Source organism: Palaemon carinicauda, chromosome 21 (assembly GCF_036898095.1).
Source record: "Palaemon carinicauda isolate YSFRI2023 chromosome 21, ASM3689809v2, whole genome shotgun sequence".
NCBI classification, from domain to species: Eukaryota; Metazoa; Arthropoda; class Malacostraca; order Decapoda; family Palaemonidae; genus Palaemon; species Palaemon carinicauda.
In genome coordinates this window covers 51,633,270-51,658,107 of record NC_090745.1, presented here as the reverse complement: position 1 = coordinate 51,658,107, position 24,838 = coordinate 51,633,270, and the positions used below count along the sequence as shown (strand labels likewise).

Here is a 24,838-nt window from a genome sequence, read left to right as displayed (position 1 = left end):
TGATGGAAGCCAGGCATTGCTCATGAAGGTGGATGTTGAAGGAAAGGCAGAAGTCTATGAAGATTTCTGCCGTTCTGTTTGCTTTGACAAAGGAGACCCACTTCTTCCAAGACGATTCATATTGCCTTCTGGTTGACTTTGACTTGTATTCTTCTATAAAGTCGATGTTGTCTTTTGAGATCCTGAACCTTTTCTTGGCTGCTAAGGCGAGAAAATCATGAGAGATAGGTTTTGGGTTCTCAATAATGAAGCGTAGACAGTCGACTTATGAACCAGTTGGGATAGAACTGGATTCGGTAGAGGAAACAGCCTCAGCTTCAGTTCTATCACTAGAGGGAACCATTTGCTCTTGGGCCATTTGGGGGCCACTACTGCTGCTGTTCCCTTGAAGGATCTCAGCTTGTTGAGGACCTTCAGCAGGAGATTTATTGGAGGGAACAGATAGATGTGATTCCATCTGTTCCAATCGAGGGACATAGTGTCCGTCGCTTCTGCCCGAGGGTCCTCGTATGTGGCCACATATTGAGGTAGTTTCTTGTTGTCGCTTGTTGCGAAGAGGTCGATCTGCAGTCCTGAGAGTTTTTCCAAGATGAAGGAGAATGAGTCTGCATCTAGGGACCATTCTGATTCTATTGGTTTTCGCCTGGATAGAGCATCCGCCATCACATTGCGGAACCCTTGTAGGTGAACTGCTTTTAAGTGCCATCTTTTCTTTCTGGCCAAGCGAATAGTGGCCAAGATCACGTGATTGATGTAGGGCGATCTCGAGCCTTGTCGGTTCAGACATTTCACTATCACCTCGCTGTCCAAGACCAACTTGACGTGGGCTGATCTGTGATGGGATAGTTTCTTCAACGTTAGGAAGACTGCCATGGGTTCCAGAATGTTGATGTGAAAGATCTTGAACTGGTGTGACCAGTTCCCTTGTACTTTCCTTTGATGGGAATGGCCTCCCCATCCTTCCGGTGAGGCATCTGTGTGGATGACTACTGACGGTTGAGGTGGATGTAAGGGAATTGTCCTTGTTAGGCTCTTGACCTTCGACCACGGCCTCAAAAGCGATCGCAGTAAGGTCTGTGTCAATCTCTGTTGATCTCTTCGAGCGTTTGATGCGTATCTTCTCCAGACTCCTGACGCATCCTTCAGCTGTGCTTTCAGCACTGGGTCTGTTGCTGCTGCGAACTGGAGAGAACCCAATACTCTTTCCTGTTGGCGTCTTGAAATCTTGTTAGATTTCAGTAGTCTCTTGACAGAACCCGCAATCTCTCACCTCTTCTTCGGTGGAATGGAGAGGTGGTGTGACTGCAAGTTCCAATGGATTCCTAACCATTGAAACTCTTGAACTGGAGAGAGGCGAGACTTCTTGTAGTTGATCTTGAAGCCCAGGTGGTTCATTAACTGGATCACCTTCGTGGCTGCCTGCAGACAAGCAGTCTTGGATGCTGCCCACACTAGCCAGTCGTCCAGATATGCTGCTACCTGAATGCCTTCTAAGCGTAGCTATTGTACGACTGTGTCCGCAAGTTTTGGGGCTATGTTTAGTCCAAAAGGCATGGCTGTGAAGACATACTTTGTCTTCTGTAGCTTGAATCCTAGGTAGGAGGAGAGTGGGTGGCTGACTGGTAGGTGACAGTAAGCATCTGCCAGGTCTATTGAGACTGTGTACGCCCCTTTCGGTAACAGGGTCCGTATGTGTTGTAAGGTTAACCTCCGGAACTTCTTGTTCTCGATGAACTTATTGAGTGGAGACAAGTCTAGAATGACTCTGAGTTTGTCCGAGTCTTTCTTGGGAACACAAAATGGCCTTCCCTGGAATTTGATGGACTTTGCTTTCCTTATGACCTTTTTTTTTCAAGAGTTCTAAGGTATATTCTTCCAATAAGAGGGTGGAGTGTTGGAATAATTGAGGAAAGGAAGGTGGAGTTTTGTTCCATTTCCACCCTAGTCCATTCTTGATTAGGCTGTGGGCCCAAGGATCGAAGGTCCAACGATCCTGAAAGTGGAAGAGTCTTCCTCCTACCTGGAGCATCTCATTGTTTAGATGATCCGGAGGGTTTGTTACCCTGACCACGTCCTCCTCTACCCCTTGAGGGGTTTCTTGAGGAGCCTCTTCTAGATCCTTTACCTTTAGGGCGAAAAGTAGTGGTGTGTCTCTCAAAGCCTGGGTTAAAGGCGGGTGACTGAGCTACTAACTGCTGGGGCACCATTTGGAATGTGGTTTGCGGCTGGGCAACCATTTGGGGCACTTTGGTCATGGTAACCGTGGGATGCTGTGCAGGTCTATGAGGCACGCATGGCTTCTTCGTCTTCCTGTTCTTGGGTTGGGGACCAGCGTCAGAGGATGATTTCCTCTTGGAAGACATGCCCCACTTTTGGAGAAGGTTCCTATTCTCCGTGGCGGCTTTAGGAACTACCTCTTGGACTGCTTCCTTTGGGAAGAGGTTCTTGCCCTAGATACATGAAGTAATCAACTTATGGGGCTAATGCTTGACCGTTGCATTGGCAAACACGTGCTCTCTACAGGCCCTCCTGGCCTTCAATATAGGATTGGGCTCAGCAAATACCTTGGTAGGGATACCTAAGATATATTGGAAATAACTACTAGTATAATATATACAGTAGTTTTCTATCTGCAGTATATCCTATTCTGCAAATATACTGACTACCTGTATAAACATGTACTGTAGATCAGCCGGCATGTCGCCGGCATAGCTAGTTCTTGCCGGCACCTCCAGCATGATAGCTAAAAGAGAGAGATAGCATGGAGTGAAGGCTACCTATTACTGTGTATGTATACCGTAATTAAGGCTGTAACGTAAAATTTTACTGCCTTTCTCCAGAAATAAGGTTCAAATGGAAGGGGAGAATGTAACATTCAGGCTTCCATCCAGCCACAGTACTATTGCCGGCAAGTTCCGCCGACACACTGCCGGCAGGCTAGCCTCCGGCAGTACTAGTACAGTCGGCATGCTGCCGGCTGAGTCAGCAGCTATCTGTGCCGGTCTGGCCGGCGGTACTCCGGCAATAGAACTTTTGGCTAGCAGTTCAAGGGAGAACTGAAGAACCTTAGAGACAGAAGGGACTTCCCATTCCCAGTCATCATGGCTGCCGGCAATTGTCGTAGCTACCAGCTGTATGCATCGCCGCCGGCAGCCATCATAGCCGCCAACAGATGAAAGACACATAGTCACTGGCAATTGTCATGGCTGCATGCAGCTGTCATAGCCGCCGGCAGCTGGACAACGGAAGTGGGGAGGGAGTCTGGCCGGCACCAGCAACCCAACGGCATCGGTAAGGTTGCAGGATACTGGTCTCATTAAAGAACAGAGGGGGAGGAAAAAAGATCCTATATGAGGTGTGGTAGGGGCTGGCCAGACCTAAACACCTAAAAGAAACTCAGTATTGGCACCATCCCTGGCAGAAGGAGAATCCTCTATTCTCCAGCCTAGGGTGTGCCAATACAGTTAAGGGGATGGCAGCAGTGCCACCTCCTCTCAACAAGGGAGAAACAGAGTTCCAGTGCCACGCCATGCTAGGCCTAAGAAGATACTACACTTCAGCCTAGGGTCAGCGAGCATAGGACTAGTCTACTAGGCCACAGGGAGAAGATGGTGGCATCATACAACCACTTCAGATGTACTCTAGGGAGGGCTAGCCTCCTATTCCGGCAGCCAAGCCGGCAGGGGAATGACTTCACCCTGCCGGCCCACTGCTGACACAAGACTAAATACTCTTGAGTTCCTGACCGAATCCCAAAACTAGCCATCTGCAGCTAAGGGACGAGACAGAAAAACCCTAGGTTAGTTATGCCCGAATTAAAAATTCAAGGCTGACCCATTAGGGTTGTAGCCAAAGGCTACACTCCGAGGGAAGAGGGGTTACCCTTAATCTCTAATAGAGACGAGTATCGGTTATATAATAATTCCAGGAGATATCTATCTCCAATGAATTGATAACCAATACACGAGGGTAACCGGGGAATGTCGAAAGTATATGTTGCCTAGGTTAGGTTACCTAGGCAAGGCGAGATCTCGGTTACCTAAATCACCGAAACTCTGACATATACGATCGACGCAGGAAAAGGAAAATTCTATGCATATAAATGTCTTTACAAATATAAAAATGCCTAAATAGCTTCATAAATAAATTATTAATGCTATTTTAAAAACCGGGAATGTCGTTTTACTAACTAAATAACACACCCAACGAACGACAGCGCCCATGGTGCCTCCGGTAACAGGCCTAGATCCTAATCACTATAAATTACTCTAATTTCACTGTGAGACAGGAACTAAAAACACAAATTGTAAAGATTCAATACTCAACTTCTCAGAAGCAAAAGAAGCTGGAGAATGCCTAATAAATATCCTTGAAAATCGATCGAAAATGTCGGCTCAACAGGGAACACCACTGAACGAAATCGCTACAAAATAAGGAATGTTCGCCATATTGGATATGGCGCTGTTGTTATACTTAATAGTATGAGAACTAGGGTAACCTTGATACGGCTCCCCTTCTATTCTGCCACATCCCCCTCGAAGCGTTAACGCTATTAGGGGTGCAGATTGCTATGTGATTTGTCAAGAATACATCCTCTGATATTATGCGATATCCTTGAGAGAAATTTAAGGATATTCGCGCCAGGAGTTAGAATTCTGGATACCTAAAGGTAAAATTCTCTGGGAATATCACTGTAGTACATATATCCCTTAGGAAGCTACTTATAGGAACTTCCATCAGGACGACATGGCTTGAGCCCCAAAAAAGCATTTATGGCGTACGACAGCGGTCCAAAAGGGCCGCCTCCGGTGCTGGCTCTGCTCCACTAAACACATCTAAATTATGCTAATTTAACTGAGAAGGGAGCCAAAAATTATACAGAAAGATTAAATACTCAACTTTCCAGAGGATGAAGATTCTGGAGATTGCATTGTAATAATCCTTGAGAAAGTAACAACACCGAGAGCGAGTGGGAGAAACACTGGGAGAAACACCTTGCTTCATTGGCTTCTTCAATAGGAATAGTTCGCTGTGGTGGTACCGGGAGGGGATTCACCGGGTAACTTTGATAACGGCTCCTCTTCAATTTCGCCACTCTTCCCCCTCAAAGCGAAAACTCTATTCGGGGTGAAGATTGCTATGTGTCGTATCAAGAAATACGTCCCCTAATATTATGCGATATCCTTAAGAGTTATTTTCAAACACAAGACTTACCTGGTGGTTATATATATATATATATATATATATATATATATATATATATATATATATATATATATAGCTTACGTCCCTGACATCACAGCAGAAAAATTCAAAACTCGTGCCAATCGCCGATTGGATAGCCAGGTGTGCTACCCAGGCACCCCGGTGAAGTACCCAGAAACCATTCCCTCGGTATTCATATCATTCCTGCCGGCGTTAGCGGTAACATTGGTTTGATATTCTCCTCGTGTTTTGACTGATTATTGCTATCCCTTTGGTGAAGTACAATAATTCTGGTTTTTTGACTCTCGCTAGATTGATTTTTCGTTTGGATACTCTAGTTATATGTTTGGATATTGATTTTTTGACCCTTGCTTGTATTTGATCTCTGTCAAAGTTCAAAATGGCTACCCCCTCTAGTGGTTTTAGGGTGTGTGCTAGTGGGTGTAAGACCCGTTTATCAAAGGCCTCCATTGATCCTCATTCATTATGCATTAAATGTAGGGGTAAAGTTTGTAAACTTGATGATAGGTGTGACGAATGCCTTATTTTTTCTGATCATGAGTGGCTTAATTTCGATCGTTATATTCGTAAGTTAGCTAAAGATAGGGTAAGACGTAGTTCTTCTCTTTCTTCTAAAGATTCCTCTTCCTATGTCTGTCAGGATGCCTGAAAACTTTAAATCAATCAATCTTCCTATGTCACTTCCTATTCCTTCTCCTGTAGTGGTAGTTCCAGATCCCGCTACGAGTACCATTAATGAAACAACACTTGAAGATATGATGTTGGCTATCCAGGCGTTGGGTACGAAGGTAGAGTCTATCGCTGCGAATAGAATGCAGTTAATGGCTGATATTAAACAGCTAAAAAGTTAAAGTGTTAAAGGTACAGCGAGTGTTATTAGTGTTGTGGAGGGTACGCCTGCTCGGACTTGTTGTTCTCCTAGTCCTGGACTTCTTCCAAGCTCCCCAACCCCTGGGAGAAGGAATGTCGAAAGACGATAGGAAACGAGAGGCATTACTTCCCGAGCAGACGTTCCCTCGAGCGTTCCTGTTGATTTTTCCCAGGACGTTCGCTCTTACCTTAGTAAAGGTGAAGTTAAAAAGTTTGGCTCATCATTGGAGGATGATTTTCCTAAAAGAGGTTGTAGTCAAACTTCTAGACCTCTTTAAGAGGAAATTTGACCAACGTCCTTCCAGGAAATCGCAAGCAGTCTGTAGTCATTGGAACAGTCCTGAACGCTTTTCGTCTGAAGGAAGCTCGCCTTCCAAGTGGCCTGCTAGGACTGCTCCTTTGCCTCCTTCAGATTGGATCTCACCCGCTGTTCGCTCTAAGCGGTCTTTGAGCGGTGGAGAGGAATAACTTATGATTAGTGTTTCGCAAGATTCTAGTTTTAAAATGCTGCAAGAAATGCTGCAGAAGCTTTCATCTTTTATAAAAGGCTACCACCCTACTGAATCCTCCTCTCTTAACACTAAGCTACGTAAGGCGTAGAGTCGGCGAACGCTTGTAGATAAAGTTTCTAAACGCGTTGAGTGTGAGGCTACGCACAGAGATGATCGAGAAAGTAAACTTTCTTCACGAAAGACTGATCTCTCGGGCTTTCAGGAAGTCGAGCGTTCTCCTAATCGAGCTGCTGTTCATGCGCTTAGCCGTGATTGTGATCGTTCTGCTGAAAGCGCTTTCAACCGTTCAGCGAGGCGTGATGTCGAGCGTGCTCTTGATCGTCCTCCCATCGAGATTTCAACAGAACGCGAGCGTCCTCCACGACGTGACGTTGAGCTCGATGTCAGGCGTTCATCCATCGAGCGTTCAACAGAACGCGAGCGTCCTCCAGAGCGTGATGTACAGTGTGACCTCAAGCGTCCTCACATCGAGCGTTCAGAGCGCAAGCGTCCTCCCATCCAGCGTTCAGCTGAACGCGAGTGTGACGGCAGGCGTCCTCTCATCGAGCATTCATCAGAACGCAAGCGTTCTTACATGGAACGCCCTCTTGTGTGCGATGCAGAACTACAAACATCCAGACAGGATTTTGGACATAATGCAACGGTTCTTAACTCTGATCGCGCAGATCGCGAGCGTTCTGAGGAGCGGCGAGACTTGTTATAAGAGGAAGAAGCTGATATTCCTCTTTTGCCTTCCGAACCCTTTGAGGAGTTACCTGAGGATGAGGACTCTTAAGTCTTTTCGTCATTCGGTAGACTTAAAGAAGCTGATGAAGATTTTTCATGTTGAGTTCCCAGAGTCTTTTATTCCTGTGGCTCCACAATCGCTTCCTTCAGAGTTTACTCTTCAGAAAAATGCACTCGACCGATGTGCTGATACGACTTGAGTCCTCCATTTCATGTGACAGTCTTTTTTTATCTTGAAAAGGCATATGATACCGCATGGAGATATGGTATACTTAAAAGAATCCATGAGTTAGGATTAAGAGGAGAGCTACCACTGTTCATTCAGTCATTTCTTTCACATATGAGTTTTCCAAGTGAGAGTTGGGGAAGCTCTAACCCAGAGTAAATGCCAAGAAGGAGAAGTTCCTCAGGGGAGTGTGCTGAGTGTAACCCTTTTTGCACTAACAATTAATAGGATATCCTCAGTCATTCCCCGGGATGTTCTCGCAACATTATTTGTGGATGATCTCTCCATATCATTTGCTGGGACTAGTATGGCAATGGTTGAGAGAAAAATACAACTCTCTATTGATGAAATTATCCATTGGGCCGATATGAATGTATTTAAGTTCTCGACAAGTAAAACTAGAATTGTCCATTTCTATCGTATCCGGGAGTACATCCAGAGTCGGATATATACATCAAAGGTCGATCCCATGTGCAAGTGAAGCTAAATTTTTAGGGTTGATATTTGATTATAGGCTTACATGGGTTTCTCACTTAAAAGCATTAAAAGCTAAATGTGTTGAATCTATGAATCTTTTAAAAGTATTGTCCCATACATCATGGGGCCAGACCGCAATACAATTTTAAAATTATACAAGGCCTTGATTTTTTCCAAAATTAGTTATGGATGCGAAATATACTCCTCAGCCACCCTAAGCCGGTTAAAAATATTAGATTCTATACATCATGCTAGTATCAGATTGTCCACAGGAGCGTTTAGGACCTCGCCTATCACAAGTCTCCTTGTTGATGCTGGGGAGTTGCCTCTGAACCGTTACCGAATGTCCTCTATTATTCGGTATTGGTTTAGATTGCAAAGACTCCCTAGTTCTTCAGCCTTTCAGACTGCAAGCCTTATAAGGCACTCAACCTACTTTGAGTTGCACCCAAAATCTCCTCAACCTTTTGGGTTTCGGGTGAAACAATTATTAAACAATCTGGATATAATTAGAATTAAGGTGCTTCCATTCAAGGTATCATCAACGCCTCCATGGAAATTACCTGACATCTTTTTGTAAATACTTTATTGGAGTTAAGAAGAATATAACTGACTTAGAATCCAGGTCTCTTTTTATGGAACTTGTTGAAGAACATAGAGGATCGACTTTTATATATACTGATGGCTCCAAATCTGATGCTGGCGTTGGATTTGGAGTACATAGTAATGATTTTAATTGTAGAGGTGCACTTCCTCTAACAGCTTCCATATTTACTGCCGAACTGTATGGCATGCTAACCGCTATTGAGAAAATAACTTTGAAAAAGGAGGATAATTTTACAATTTTTAGTGATGCAAGGAGTGTTCTTCAAGCTTTAGAAATTTTTAATTCAAGTAACCCTCTAGTTTTAAAGATTTTAGAATGGCTTTTTATTATTGGACGGAGAGGTATAACAGTTCGATTTTGTTGGGTTCCAGCACATGTAGGTGTGTCTGTGAATGAGAAGGCAGATTTACTGGCGAAGAATGCGGCATCCGAGTTGCTATCAAGGAGGTATCCCATTCCCTGTAATGATTTCCTACCTTACATCAAGAAATTGGTTTGTAATAAATGGCAACAGCACTGGGATAGTCAAGATGGCAATAAAATGAGGGAAGTAACAAATATCATATCACCTTGGAGGTATAACATGATACCCTGAAAATGGGAGAAGACTTTGTCGTCTCCGTATTGGTCACACACGGTTGACACACGAGTTTCTGCTGAAGGGCCAACACCAACTGTATTGTGAGGACTGTTTAGTACCTTTAACAGTGAGGCATTTGTTGACCGAATGCCATAATTTTACTAACTTAAGAAATAGATATTTGTTTGAGGCTCGAGGTGAGGGTGGCAGGTTCATCCTTGCCAAGATTCTTGGACATGATGTGTCATACTATGCGAGCGGAATTTTTAGATTTATTTCGGAAGCAGATCTTCTGAAAACTATTTAACTATTGTAATGACTTCTTAACTTTTATGGTTTTAATTGAATTCTCTTTTATTTTTCATATACTCTATAATAAATGCTATCGGCGTCAATGACCTTAGATGTCAGGATGCCCAAAAACTTTCAATCAATCAATCAATCAATCAGAGTTTACTCTAGGGAAACCTAAGAAAAAGTCTCTGTTCACTAAAATGGTGCTCTCTCGTTCACCTAAAAGAGCACTTGAATTAATGGGAGACTGGATGAGTGCCAAGAAAGAGCAAGGGAAAGCGGCCTTCGCATTTCCCCCTACTAGGTTGGCTTCTAGGTCTAGTGTTTGGTACGACACGGGAGAGGTTCTCGGCTTGGGAGTTCTTGCCTCTGCCCTAGGAGATTTCTCAAGCCTGGTAGACGCTCCTCGTAGATCGGCCATGAGGAAGTCTAGGGTGTTTTGGTCTACCTCTGAATTAGACCATTTAATCAAAGGTGTTTTCAGAGCCTTCGAGGTATTTAATTTCCTGCCTCTGCCCTAGGAGATTTCTCAAGCCTGGTAGACGCTCCTCGTAGATCGGCCATGAGGAAGACTAAGGTGTTTTGGTCTACCTCTGAATTAGACAATTTACTCAAAGGTGTTTTCAGAGCCTTCAAGGTATTTAATTTCCTTGATTGGACTCTGGGGGCCTTGGGCAAAAAGATGACTACACTCAGGGAAGGAGACTCTTCGAACCTAATCCACGTCATGTCCTGTATGGATAAGGTGTTGCAAGACGGGGTAATGAGTTAGCTGCAATTTTTACAGCAGGAATTCTCAAAAAAGAGAGCCCAATTGTGTTCGTTTCTGTCTGTGGGGGTTTCATTCTTTCAGAAATCCGAATTATTGTATGCTCCACTGTCGTCATCTCTGTTCCCACAGGACCTTATTAGGGAGATTTCTTCTTCGTTAACTCAGATGGCCACTCAAGTCCTGGTCTCAAAGACGGCAAGGAAAGGGTTGCCACCTTCTTTTGTTAGCCGCAAACCTAAAGAGGTTGCTCCTTTTTAAAAGTTTTCTCAGCCCTTTCGAGGAAAACCTTCCGTTAGAGGTAACTTCAGATCAGATGGAAGGGGGACTAAGAAAAGAGGAGCGAGAACAGGGCGAAGCAGAGTCTGACTGCTTTCACCTTCAGGTATTAGGAGCCAGACTAAACATCTACTGGCAGGTGTGGGAGAAGATGGCTGCAGATTCTTGGTCAGTCCAACTTCTAAGGAAGGGCTACAGGATCCCTTATATAAATCAACCCCCTCTAAGGTTAACTCCTGTGGATCTCTCTCCAGGTACAGGGAGGAATTAAAGAGGCAAGCATTACAGCTACAAGTGTCTCATGTTGGAGAAGGGAGCTGTAGAGAAAGTACAGGACTAGAAGTCACCAGGCTTTTACAACCGCCTTTTCCTAGTTCCCAAGAAATCAGGTGGATGGCGTCCAGTTCTGGACGTAAGTACTCTCAACAACTTCATCCAGACAACAAAGTACTCAATGGAAACGACGAAGTCGGTGCGTGCAGCGGTAAGGAAAGGCGACTGGATGGTATCACTGGACCTTCAGGATGCATATTTCCATATCCCGATTCATCCAAAGTTCAAGCACTTTCTGAGGTTCGTTTTCCGAGGTGAAGTCTTTCAGTTTCGAGCCCTGTGTTTCGGCCTCAACACCGCCCCACAGGTCTTTACGAGACTTATACTCAATGTAGCAAGGATGCTCCACTTAAGGGGCATCAGAGCCTCCCTGTACCTGGACGATTGGCTTTTAAGAGCCCGCTCTCAAGATCACTGCTTGAAGGATCTTCAGACAACTTTGAAGTTGACGGAAGAATTGGGTCTTCTTGTCAACAAAGACAAATCTTCACTGATACCTTCTCAAGAGATTATATATTTAGGAGTGATGATTCGGAGTCAGGTTTTTCGGGCTTTTCCGTCTCTCTAAGGACGGAGCAAGCACTTCAGAAGATACGTGCGTTTCTAGGAGAGCAGAGGTGTTCTGCGAGGAGGTGGATGAGTCTGTTGGGAACTCTCTCCTCTTTGGAACAGTTCATTTCTCTGGGAAGGCTGAACCTTTGACCACTCCAATTTCACCTCAACTCTTGCTGGAACAAGGAGAAGGATTTGGAGAAGGTGTGTGTTCCGATCACGGAGTCAGTGAGACACTGCCTTCAGTGGTGGAACGACCCGATCAAATTTCAAGAAGGTTGCTCATTAGAACTGAAGAGCCCAGACCTAGTGTTGTGTTCCGATCCCTCGGACTCAGGGTGGGGGACAACACAGAGCAATGTGGAAGCATCAGGGGTGTGGACGGAGATCCAGAAGTCTTTCCACATAAATCAAAAGGAGCTGCTTGCAGTTCTTTTGGCCCTGAAGAGCTTTGAAGGGTCAGTACAAAACAAGGTGATTCAAGTCAATGCAGACAACACCACGGCATTGGCTTACATTGCCAAACAAGGAGGAACACACTCGATTTCCCTTTGCTAGACGGCGAGAGAGCTGCTCATCTGGGCAAAGGAAAGACAGGTGATCTTACTTACAAGGTTCATCCAGGGGGAAAGGAATGTTTTGGCAGACGGTCTCAGCAGGAAAGGACTAGTCCTATCCATGGAGTGGACTCTACACCTAGAGGTGTGCAAGAGTCCGTGGAAACTTTGGGGTCGCCCTTCTATAGATCTTTTCGCGACTGCAAAGACCAAGAGACTAGAGACATATTGCTCTTCAGTGCCAGATCTCGAGGCAGTACACACAGACGCTTTCCTGCTAGATTGGGCAAATCTAGATGTGTATGCTTTTCCTCCGTTCAAGATCCTGTACAAAGTTCTTCAAAAGTTTGTGACAAGCGAAGGGACCAGAATGACCTTGATAGCCCCCCTCTGGCCCTCAAGCGAATGGTTCACAGAGGTACGGGAATGGATGTTGGATACTCCCAGAAGCCTTCGTCGACTAACTGCCTTCAGACTATCGAAAGACTCACAAGAGCTAGAGGCTTTTCGAAGGAGGCAGCTAGGGCGATTGCAAGAGCTAGGAGGTCTTCAACCATCAGAGTCTATCAGTCCAAGTGGGAAGTTTTCAGGGAATTTTGAAGGTTCAACTCTGTTTCCTCTTCCAGTACCTCTGTAGCTCAGATTGCTGATTTTCTTTTATTCTTGAGAAAGAAACGAAGTTTTTCTACGTCAACTATCAAGGGACACAGGAGTATGTTGACGACTGTGTTCAGGCACAGGAACCTGGACCTTTCAAATAATAAGGATCTACAAGAACTAATTAAATCCTTTGAGACAACAAAACAACACCAGGATTCACCAGCTTGGAATCTGTATGTTGTGTTAAAATTTCTGATGAGTGACAGGTTTGAACCCCTGCACTCTACATCTATGAAGGACCTCACGATGAAAAGCCTTTTCTTGGTTAGTCTGGCAACAGCCAAGAGGGTTAGTGAAGTCCATGCTTTTAGTAGAAATGTCGGTTTTCAGGACGATAAAGCAATCTGCTCATTACAATTGGGTTTTCTCGCTAAGAACGAGCGCCCTTCCCAACCTTGCCCTAAGGCCTTAAAGATTTCGCACCTGGCGGACGGGGTTGGAAATGAGCTAGAGAGAGTTTTATGTCCAGTAAGGGCCCTCAAGTTTTACGTAGACAGAACAAAGACTTTAAGAGGCATGCCGGGAGCACTGTGGTGCTCGGTGAAGAAACCTTCCTTGCCAATGTCCAAGAATGCTCTGTCTTACTTTATTAGACTTCTAATTAAAGAGGCTCATTCTCACTGCAGTGAGACAGACTTTAGTCTTTTGAAAGTAAAGACTCACGAAGTAAGAGCAGTGGCAACTTCAGTGGCATTCAAGAAAAATTGTTTCTTGCAAAGCATTATGGACACAACCTTCTGGAGAAGCAAATCTGTGTTCGCCTCACACTATTTGAAAAATGATGACCGATATACTCTGGGACCGTTTGTAGCAGCGGGTACAGTAGTGGGAGAAGGATCCGCCGCTACTTTCCCATAATCCTAATACCTTTTCTTTCTCTTGGAACTTTTATTTGGTGTTTTTATGGTTGTCTTGTGGAGATTGGGACAGTCTTCCACAATCATTGATTTGTCAGGTGGTCTTTTTTGTTCTTGAGAGTGCCCCGGAATGAGTATTAGAGGAGGCTCTGTCACAAAGAGGTGTGATCACTGGTTGGTAGCTCCTAGGTATCTTCAGCCCCCTGAGATGACCGCTGGATCTCATAAGGATAGCAGACATAATGGCAGAGTATCATTGAAGTCAGCTTCCTTATTTGGTACGAAATCTTTAAGTTTGTTTTGTATTTTAGAAACTCTTAAGCAGAATTCCAACTATATTGGCTGTCTCTAAACCTCCACCAAAGGTGTTAATCAGCTATATATATTATAACCACCAGGTAAGTCTTGTGTTTAAAAATTTTATTTTCATTATAAAATGAATTTCTGGGCTCAATCTTGTGCCGCCCAGTGAAATGCTCCTAAAGCACCATTTCTAAGGAATATAACTGCTAATATTACCAGAGAAAAAATGTATAGGAATGCTAGGTTGAACTAGCTCGCTCACCTAATGGTGTCGGTATAGACTGGGGCGAAATACCAGAGGTCTCGTACCATTTAGACTTCTCCTCTTCGAAATCCCTCAATAGTGAGGTGCGGTTCAACCTCCCCTGCCTCGCAGATCAGTACTACTAACTCTACCCACGCTTGCCCATCACTCCTTTCTAGCACCTATTGTTATTAAGTCCAACGTGTTTTTTCTCGTGTTTACCCTTGGATTTATCATCATTTTTCACATCGATGGCCGATTCTCAAGATACCCCATGAGTTTAAGCGTGATTGGACAGTGTAGCCTTTGTTTTTATTAATTGAGAAGTGTTTATATATGAACGGCGTCCCCGTTCTTACCGTTCATGGTTCGGCTCTGCCCTTTTCTCGCTAGTTCGTCCGTCATTAATATTCGTTCGAACTTTTAGGAGCTTTTTTCCTTACATTCATATGGTACACCGATTATATGCTTTCATCTAGCATTATTTTTATGTTATCCTATGATATCAGTGTTAGCGTTTCATCAAGGCGTAGGTTATGTTGGTATGCCTGCATTCGTGCATGTTGGTGGATAGCGTCACCATTGAGATTGTTTCGCTAGTTCTAGGAGCATTAAAGTCGACCGTCTCACTTATTGTTATTAAACTTTTTAGTTTTATTACGCTCCACCTAGTTTTACATTTGGTTCGAGTGAGACTCTCGCGTATCTTTGTTTTTACTGTTCGATCTACCGCTTCAGTAACTAGGTTGGTACCCCTGCTTTCCATCTGCTGATGGCGTCATGCTTCCTCCCTTACCACTCGCCCGAGTCCCCCTCTCGCCATATTATTTCTGCATGCCTAACCTTACTTACGTGATTTCGCTTTTAATTCATTAATTATTTTTATGTATTTGTGCATTGATATTATATTTATTGCTTTACTCCGTTATGATCATATTTTTGGGATTTTTCATTTCATGTTGAGGGGATCTCCAGTTGGTAGCCCTGTCTACCACTACGCACTGGTGATTCCCCGGTACCATACCCCCCCCCCACAGGTTGGGGAGGCTATTCCATCCCCCCCCTCCTCCAGTGTACACCCTTCCTCTCACTCGATGGTTGTTGGTTATGACATACGGGTCAAGTATGCTTGTTCCTCAGTCTTCCCTCAACGTTCCGACATATTGAGGACTGAGTGTACCCCCGGGGTGTGACTTGGTCTCATTCATACCGGGCGGTTTTTCGTCTCCCCCCCCCTCCCGTCGCCCCGATTGGCCATCGGTCGGGGGAGGGGGAGGGCCGGGACCACCAGGGACTATCACACGTGATTAGCCGGTATTCCTACACCTTGGTGTAACCTTTGCTTTTAGCTATGGTTGTAAGAATGAGCACTTCTATTAGGAGTGTCCCCACCTACGGTACCTCCTGCTATTATCGTCCGCATAGGACTTATTAATATCCTATATCATTATATATTATATTCTACATGGATCATTACCTTCGTCCCGGTACCTCCGGTAGGGTAGTGGGGGTTCCATTGGCTCCCCCCGCGCTCCCCCGTTGTACCCTCCCGTCATCAGACATCGGAGCCTCCGGGCTCTTAACTACAGGATCTGTTGACACTGACACAGTTTTGATTTCTATCCTCCCTCCGGGAGCCCTATTCAATTACAGACATTAGTTTTAGATCATAATTGGAGTTCTCTATTTATGTATTTTAAGGATGTTTCTTAAGTTACTTTAAGTTTACTTTAAGTTACTTTAAGTTTACTTTAAGTTTACTTTACCAACCCTGTTCCCCGGCCCCTGGGGCCCCGGAACTAGTTATGATTATCATTATTCATCACTGTTTTTTGCATCCTTTTTCATCCCTGGCTCTGCCGGGTTGCTCTTGGAATAGTCTCAGTTCTCTGTATGTTTAGTGTAAGGCTATACATTTTATTTTATTAGCTGGCAGGTCCCGGACCCTCCGGGACCCCTTATAGAGATAATAGTAGATGCTCATAGACTATTCCTTTTACAGGTGGTCCGTTGCCGGATGACAGCCTGCACGGCCGTCCTTCAACAGCCTTGCGGACATGTGGTCTGTCGGTCCCACGCTGACTGTGGGATTCAGATGGACGATATTGTTGTATGGCACCCTGACAACTTCCTTGTCTGTTATGACCTTATCTCCACCCCCTCTTCAGATTCGGTGAGCCTCTTTCAGTCGTTTTTGTATTTACATCCCTTTGCCTTCTGTTATGAATCTTCGGTTTCATTCATCATTTTGTCCCTCGGGTTTGCTAACCTTATCCCCGTCCTTTCAGAGTTCCCAGGCGGCTAAAACCTCAGCAAGAGCCACTTTGAAAGTGTGGGTAGGCGGCTTCGCCCGTAACGTTAAGGCCAAGAAGCCCTACGTCCTCTCCGAAGATTATTGTAATCTTATCTACCCGAACGCAAAATCTTCAGCAGCAGTGCCTAAGGAAGTGGCGGCCCCTATAATTGCCGACATTGCGGAAACTGTAGAACTCAATCTCGTTCAGGATACGGACATCGCTGACGATCCGGACCCCATTGAAGACAATGTTGCGGCTCTGAACTTAGACATAGAGCCCATGGTTTTAGACGAATCAGAAACAAGTAAGGTGGTAAGTGAGGCAGGTGGGTCTGGCGCTAAGACCTCTCTTCTTAGCCCCTCTTTTTCTTCAACTTCTAATAATTCTTCCTTTTTAGGTTTTGAAGGGAACCGCGAATCCTCTCCGAGATCGCACCCAGTTCCTCCCAAGGTCAAATCTCAGAAGAGACCTTTAGTGAGGACTCGTAAGAATCCTACACTACCTAGATCATCCAAGCCCAAGAAGGCTCCCCTCCCCAGAGCCCCTAGTGGCTCGACTAGCACCGCCCCTATGTCTCAGGACCCGAGAGTGCAGTCATCCCCCTTAATTACCACGACCAACCTCGACCCTGTGGCTCTCACCAATATGATGACGAGGGTCGTTTCAGAGCAGATTAGCTCTATGCTTTCTGCCGTCACCAGGAGACTAGATACCCTGGAAGGAGGACTGCCTCAACAACAGCAGTTCCTCATCCCAGACGCCTCAAAACTCCCGCCTTTCACGAAGAACAACCCGTGGAAAATGGCGCTCCACTGTCCTTTCACGGACGGAATGTTAACCATCGAGGGTTTTGGGACCCGGCCCATTGAAGATTTTGAGTTCTTCCCTCCCGGCCTTCAATTCCCTTTCCCCGGCTTACGGAAGAGGCTCTTGTCCGGCTAGATAAGGTCCCTAAAGAGACCGTTATCTTTCCGAAGGAACAGGCTCAGTCTGTTTGGGTTAGAACCTTAAACGAATGGGGTTGTACAAACACCATGCTGACCCCCCACAAGAGTACTTACACCATGTTTTTTGTGGACGAACAGACCCCCACAGCTTGCGTCACCAAAATGGTTGAATTAGCCCTTCAGGCAGTGGCCGAAGATAAACCTTTGCCACAACTCCGGGAGACAGATCCTACATCTCTTCTGCTCCCATCAGATAATGAATGTTGGCTTAACATCCAATCGACATTCACTTCTGGTAAGCTATCCGCTGACTGTGCATCGACGCAATTCAGCGAACGCCTCCCAAGACTACCTGAAACCTTAATCCGACTCGAGTTCGAGTCCCGGTCTAGGTTTAGCCGGAGCCTCAACGTCTCGACTATGGCGGAGATGTTTTCTCTTACCTATGACGAGGAACACGCCTTTAAGGTTATGACTAAAGCCACCCTGCAATCTTTATTAGCAGATTGCTATGACTTCTTGGTGGCCAGAAGACGTTGCCGTAGGCATGTCTTATCTGAAGCTACTATCCGCCATGAGCCGAATAAGCTCATTAAAGCCTCTGCTTGGGGTCCGGACCTGTTCCCGGAGGACATGGTCAACTCGGTATTGAGCGAAGCTGCCAGAGTGAACCAGAGCCTCAAAGTCCGTTGGGGTCTCACTCCCAAACGGAAGTTCGAACAATCGAGCATTCACTCCCGGGGCAGGAAGAGGCTACGCCCTTATAGCTCTACTCAATTCCGCCAACCTCTTCAAGTAGTCCAGTCGGTCCCGGTCACTCAGGGCATCCAGCCCTCTATCTCCAAGTCTCAGCCCCAAGAGAAGTATGTCCTCGTCCCTGAAAGCCAAGTGGCCTCGAACTCGTTTACCTCTCCTGTTTATAACCCGGTCTATGAGTCCCGGGTTTCCTCCCAAGGATACCAACGAGGCAAGGGCCTCGGTTCGAGAGGTTCTTTTCAGAACTGAGGAAAAGGGAGATATTTCTCCCGTGGAAAAGGGTCACGTGGCGGTCGAGGCGGTAAAACCTCCAACTACTGAAGTTCTTCAGGTAGGAGGGAGACTTTATGCGTTCCGGAGTCGCTGGAGGTTCAGTCCTTGGGCCTTCAGCATAATCTCCAAGGGCCTGGGGTGGAGTTGGATAGAAGGGCCTCCTCCACCGAACAAATTCCATCAACCCTCGACACCGGACCTACTTCTGTTTACCCAAGATCTTCTTCGCAAGAACGCGATCAAGGAAACGAAATATCTGAAGTTTCAAGGTCGCTTATTCAGCGTTCCGAAGAAAGACTCCGACAGCCGGAGGGTCATCCTCGATCTGTCCCGACTAAACTTGTCCATTCAATGCGACAGGTTTCACATGCTTACCGTCTCGCAGGTGCGAACCTTGCTTCCCCGTGGGGCCGTCACCACCTCCATCGATCTTACCGATGCTTACTATCACGTTCCAATAGCGAGACACTTCCGCCCATTCCTAGGATTCAGACTGGACGACAAGGCTTACACGTTCAAAGTGATGCCTTTCGGGCTCAACATCGCGCCCAGAATCTTCCAGAAACTGGCGGAATCGGTCATTCAGGAACTCCGATCCCACGGAATCCAAGTCGTCGCATACCTGGACGATTGGCTAATCTGGTCAGACAACGTCGAGGATTGTCTCAAGGCAACAAACAAGGTCATCCAGTATCTTCAGTTTCTGGGATTCCAAATAAACTTCAGAAAGTCTCGTCTGACACCAGAGACCAGATTTCAGTGGCTGGGATTACGGTGGGACCTACGTTCTCACACTCTATGTCTCCCCAGGTCCAAGAGGATAGAGATTGCGAAAAATACCAAACGCTTTCTCGGGGAAAAGATAACTTCCAGAAGGAACCAGGAGAAGATTCTAGGGTCCCTACAATTCGCTTCAGTGACAGACCTCCTTCTGAAAGCGAAACTGAAAGACATCAACCGGGTTTGGCACTCCAGAGCAAACAACAAACGTCGAGACAAGAAGATACGCCTTCCTCCCATTCTTCGGAAGAGGCTTCTCCCATGGACAACCGCCAAGAGCCTATCAAAGTCGGTTCCCTTGCAGTACCCCCCTCCAAGGATAGTCATCCACACGGATGCCTCCCTATCAGGTTGGGGGGGCTATTCCCAACACAGGAAGGTTCAGGGCCTTTGGTCCACAATGTTCCAACAATTCCACATAAACGTCCTGGAGGCCATGGCGGTCTTACTAACTTTGAAACGTCTTTCCCCGGCCAAGAAACAACATCTGAGGATAGTCCTCGACAACGAAGTCATAGTCCGTTGTCTAAACAGAGGGGGCTCCAAGTCAGGTCCCATCAATCATGTGATGGTAGCAATCTTCTCCCTGGCGGCCTCAAACCAATGGCACCTATCAGCCGTCCATCTGGCTGGAGTTCGGAACGTTGTGGCAGACGCACTCTCCAGAACGACACCGTTGGAGTCAGAATGGTCACTAGATCGCAAATCCTTTCAATGGATCCTCTCCCAAGTGCCGGATCTCCAGGTAGATCTCTTTGCGACGGAGTCCAACCACAAACTGAAATGTTATGTGGCCCCCAACCTGGACCCTCGGGCTTACGCCACGGATGCCATGTCTCTCGACTGGAACACCTGGGAAAGGATTTACCTTTTCCCACCGGTGAACCTACAGATGAAAGTGCTGGACAAACTTCGAACCTTCAAAGGTCAAATGGCCCAAGAGCAATTGGTTTCCTCTTTTACTGGAGCTGAATCTCCACCCTCACCAGATTCCCAACCCGATTTTGACCCAGATAGTACAAACATGCACTGTGTTCGCTTCCTCAAACATTCGGAACACCCTAACTTTATGGACTTCATGAAGTTTGCGGCACGCTAAGGGGCTAACATAGACCCCCAGAATACTTTATTCTTGGAATCTGACAAGAGAGACTCCACTCTTCGTCAATATGACTCAGCGGTCAAAAAACTAGCAAAGTTTTTGAAGGATTCTAATACTGTCTTTATGACACTAAACCTAACGGTAACCTTTTTTAGAACCTTGTTTGAGTCGGGCTTAGCAGCTAACACTATTACTACCATCAAGTCTGCCTTGAAGAAGATTTTCCTAATCGGCTTTAATATAGATCTGACAGATTCATTGCTAGCTTCGATCCCAGGAGCCTGTGCCAGACTGAGACCATCTTCTCGTCCTAGCTCGATTTCCTGGTTTCTCAATGATGTTCTTAAACTAGCGTCAGAAACCGTCAACGATTCATGTGAGTATATCCCTCTACTCAGAAAAACTCTCTTTCTCGTGAGTTTAGCATCTGGCGCCAGGATTTCGGAATTAGCTGCCTTATCAAGGGACCCAGGCCACATTGAGTTCCTTCTGTCAGGAGAGGTCCTCCTCTCCCCAGACAAGGTCTTCTTGGCCAAAAATGAAGACCCTCAGAATAGATGGTCCTCCTGGAAAATTATCCCTCTCCCTCAGGATCCCTCCCTATGCCCGGTTACCGCTCTAAAGTCCTTTCTATCAAGGACTTCCTATAAGACCTCGGGACCCTTGTTCATCAGAGAGAGGGGAGGGACTATAACTTTGAAAGGGATCAGACAACAGATCTTGTATTTCATTAAACAGGCTAATCCAGAGTCTTTTCCTCACGTCCACGACATTCGGGCGGTAGCGACCTCAATAAATTTTTTCCATCACATGAACTTTACAGATCTCTCTAAATATACCGGATGGAAATCCCCCTCAGTGTTCAAGCGGCACTATCTTAAACATCTAGAGGCCCTTCAACTCGCTACCGTAGCCGCAGGGAGCGTGGTATCCCATGGACAAATTCCTTCCTAACTAATTCCTGAATCCAATATCTTCCACCTTCTTCCTCTTACCTGCCTCACTTGCAGTTCCTACCTGAGTTCGGTTTGTTATATCACACCCATGGGTGTTCCCATTTCGTAACATTGCTTATTTTATTATCATTGAACAATTTACTTTTACAGTATGTTCCAGTATTTGACCTTAATTGGTTTTATTTCAAGTTTACTGTTCATTTGTCTTCCCTTACTGGGATATTATACCTTATCATGCTGATGTTATTAAAGACGACCGTCTTCTACGTTAACTTTTGATTAAACCACTATTTGTTATGATTGATTTTATTCGTTCCCTTATAGTTAATGAAGTTTGGGTTCATTTCTCTGGTACTATTTCACTGGGCGGCACAGGATTGAGCCCAGAAAAGGGATTTTGACGAAGGAAAAATCTATTTCTGGGCGAGAGACCTGTGCCGCCCAGTGAACCCACCCTAGTTGCTCCCCCCCTGATCAGACCCCAAACTTAAGGGTGCTGTAAGGAGTGATGGGCAAGCGTGGGTAGAGTTAGTAGTACTGATCTGCGAGGCAGGGGAGGTTGAACCGCACCTCACTATTGAGGGATTTCGAAGAGGAGAAGTCTAAATGGTACGAGACCTCTGGTATTTCGCCCCAGTCTATACCGACACCATTAGGTGAGCGAGCTAGTTCAACCTAGCATTCCTATACATTTTTTCTCTGGTAATATTAGCAGTTATATTCCTTAGAAATGGTGCTTTAGGAGCATTTCACTGGGCGGCACAGGTCTCTCGCCCAGAAATAGATTTTTCCTTCGTCAAAATTCCTTTTTTGAACATACTTACTTGGTGGTTATATATAATTAAAATCCCCCCCTCCTCCCCTCTAGAGACTAGAGGCATGGAAGATATGAATACCGAGGGAAGGGTTTCTGGGTACCTCACCAGGGGCGCATTGGTAGCACACCTGGCTATCCAATCGGCGATTGGTGCGAGTTTTGAATTTTTCTGCTGTGACGTCAGGGACGTAAGCTATATATGTAACCACCAGGTAAGTATGTTAAAAAATTTATTTTATAATTAACATAACATATTAAGGATACTCGCGCCAGGAGTTAGAATTCTGGAGACCTGTGGTCAATTCTCTGGGAGTATCACTGTAGCCAAATATCCCTTAGAAAGCCGCCTAAAGGAACCTTCCATCAGGACGACATGGCTGAGTCCTGAAAAAGGAATATATAATAATCGATAACTAAATTTGTTGGCATCAATGACCAGCCCTGTTAAGATGCCAGATAATATCTAATAATCAATCAATCTCATCCTTGGGAGTGCCTACACTGATGACCACTTATAAAGGTAAGAATACCATTGTGACATTACATATATTTGACATATTTCAAATTTAAATATTGTTCTGACAAATCACAAATTTATTGGTTTATGGCTCCAACCTTTACCACCCTGTTTGAGGCTGACATCATGATCTTGTCTCTCATGTACGCAGGTCATGATAGTCATTATGTTATAAGGATCAAGGATCAAACAGACGCCCAAATCTTGTCACACAGGGATGTCTCCCACCTAAGGAAGACTCCCATTTAAATGATGAGGGTTTTTATTTGCTTTGGAACAAACTAGTGCTTATATTTTTAATGTAATTTTTAATTTTCCCAGCTATACTAACCTGAGTCATTTGATTATATTTCCTGGCTCATCCACCCCAAAAATCTTAACAAAGACTGAAGTGAGGATTGAGCTGCAAGCTCCTATGCGCTTACCCGGTGCAAGTGGTAATTCAGGGTAACCATACATAGTTGCCAGAGCCACAGAATTTCCTTAATTTTTTTTGTAGCAAAACAGCAATAGAGTGTAACTCATATAAGTGACCCAGGTTTGTAGAGTAGAGAAAAATATAAATTACTTTTATTTTATTTATTTTTTCTTATATATGCTGTACCTAAATTACACATAAGGGATGCATAATTTTTCAGGAAAGTATTAGAATTAAGTTTCAACTTTTAAGATATTTAGCTTTATGGAGAAATAAATGTATTTTTTTTTCTTCCAGATTTTAATGCTCTGTTCCAATTGGCGGGCCGTCAAGTTTTGCTAGAAGATGAAATGTTAAGCAAGTTTACTCTCAAGCGAAAGTCATTATCAGGAGATAGATCATCTACCAAGTTATCAGAATCTGGAGGTAAGAGTTTCCAGAAGATTACATTGTTTTAGTTATTTGCCAGTTGTTGTAGTTGTAGAATCTGTGTAAATTATTATTTTTACTTTTTGTACCACATAGTTTTTCATTTTATTTAAAGAAAAATCTTGTCAAATGTGAACAGAAAGTTTTTATTCCTACTGTGTATCATTAAAATGCTTGACCATGATTGTCAGGGGGAAGATAACTATACTCAAAGCAGCAAGGAATGGCTGATAGGATTCCCCCACTGGTGTCCTCCATAGATCACTGGTGGTTTACCTCATTTCTCCAAACCCACTCCAACTCTTTACCCTGTACTACTGTATATTTTCCTCTTTCTATATTAATTAATGTATTTCCAAAATTTATGCAAAATTATTCCAACTTTAGTTCCACACCACCGTTAAGGTAAAAATAAAAAGCGTGTTTTCTGTATAGTTTACCTTCATCCTAAACGTGGCATATAAGCAGGGGCCTTCTGATGCTCATGTGTCAGATGCTGCTGCTACACACTCATTGTGACATGTGCTCTCTTGCAAAAAAAAAAAATAATTATGCAAAGAACTGTAGATGGAGATGGCGGAGCTTGATTTTATCGACTGAAGGAACAAGATCTTATAGTAAGTGTTAGCTCAGAGAAGCAGTGTCCCACTCAAAGCGAGTGTAGTGTGTGATGATCTATAGGGGGATGGGCAGGGATTGGTATAGGTGTACTCTGGCCAGGAAGAGAGGCGAAAGCCTAGGCTGATTTGAAAGGATAAAATATAAAAGACAAAGAAACAGAATTTATGATAAAAAGTGAGCCACATGTGGGGTTGGTTGGAGTTGTATGAACGGGGAGGAGGAGGGGGAAGGCACAACTGGCCGAAGCAGCCAAAATTCAGGTTTGATGTTTAAAAGAGTGTTTAGAATAGGAAACTAAATATGGCAACACCGGTGAAATTCATATAAAACCATGTGTTCACCCCTATTAGCCATTCCTTGCTGCATTGAGCATAGCAACAAATTTGATGAGAGGTTAGTTTTACTGGGAGTTAATTGTTAATTTGCAGATCCTAGATATGTAAATTATATAAAAAAAAGGAAACGGGAAACTATCAAAAACAGTATTTATTAGAATTTTAGTAAGCATCGATTGTTTTTTGAACATCAAGTATTAAGTGACTAATTCAGTGAGTGAAGTTATTCACATGCTTCAACACCCAATATTTGTGTAAGATATCAAGAGAGACTTTCTGTACAAATTACCCTCAACATCATATAAAAATATAGATTCTTTTATGATCTAGAAATAACTCGAGCTCACTTTGTTAAGTCATAGTCAGAGCTTTCAATGTTCTAGAAGCACAGTGGCAAGTTCAGGTGTTCTCCAGGTTAAAATAAAGTGATAGGTTGTCAAAAGGCCAAGCTCAGAAGAGTGCATCTTTGGTGCTAAAATGAAGGTTATAGAATGAATCAGCATGGAGAATATAATCTA

At 44.6% G+C, this 24,838-nt stretch overlaps 1 protein-coding gene across 2 annotated transcripts in view; it reads left to right on the top strand.

The window, feature by feature from the left end:
• The window catches only part of LOC137615276 (gamma-tubulin complex component 4-like), an 818,550-nt gene that overhangs the window by 675,344 nt on the left and 118,368 nt on the right, over positions 1 to 24,838 (top strand). For both annotated transcript variants that reach the window (XM_068345005.1, XM_068345006.1), the window contains exon 9: positions 23,233 to 23,361. In XM_068345005.1, coding sequence (XP_068201106.1) covers positions 23,233 to 23,361 — 129 coding nt within the window. The remainder of the gene's footprint in view (positions 1 to 23,232; positions 23,362 to 24,838) is intronic.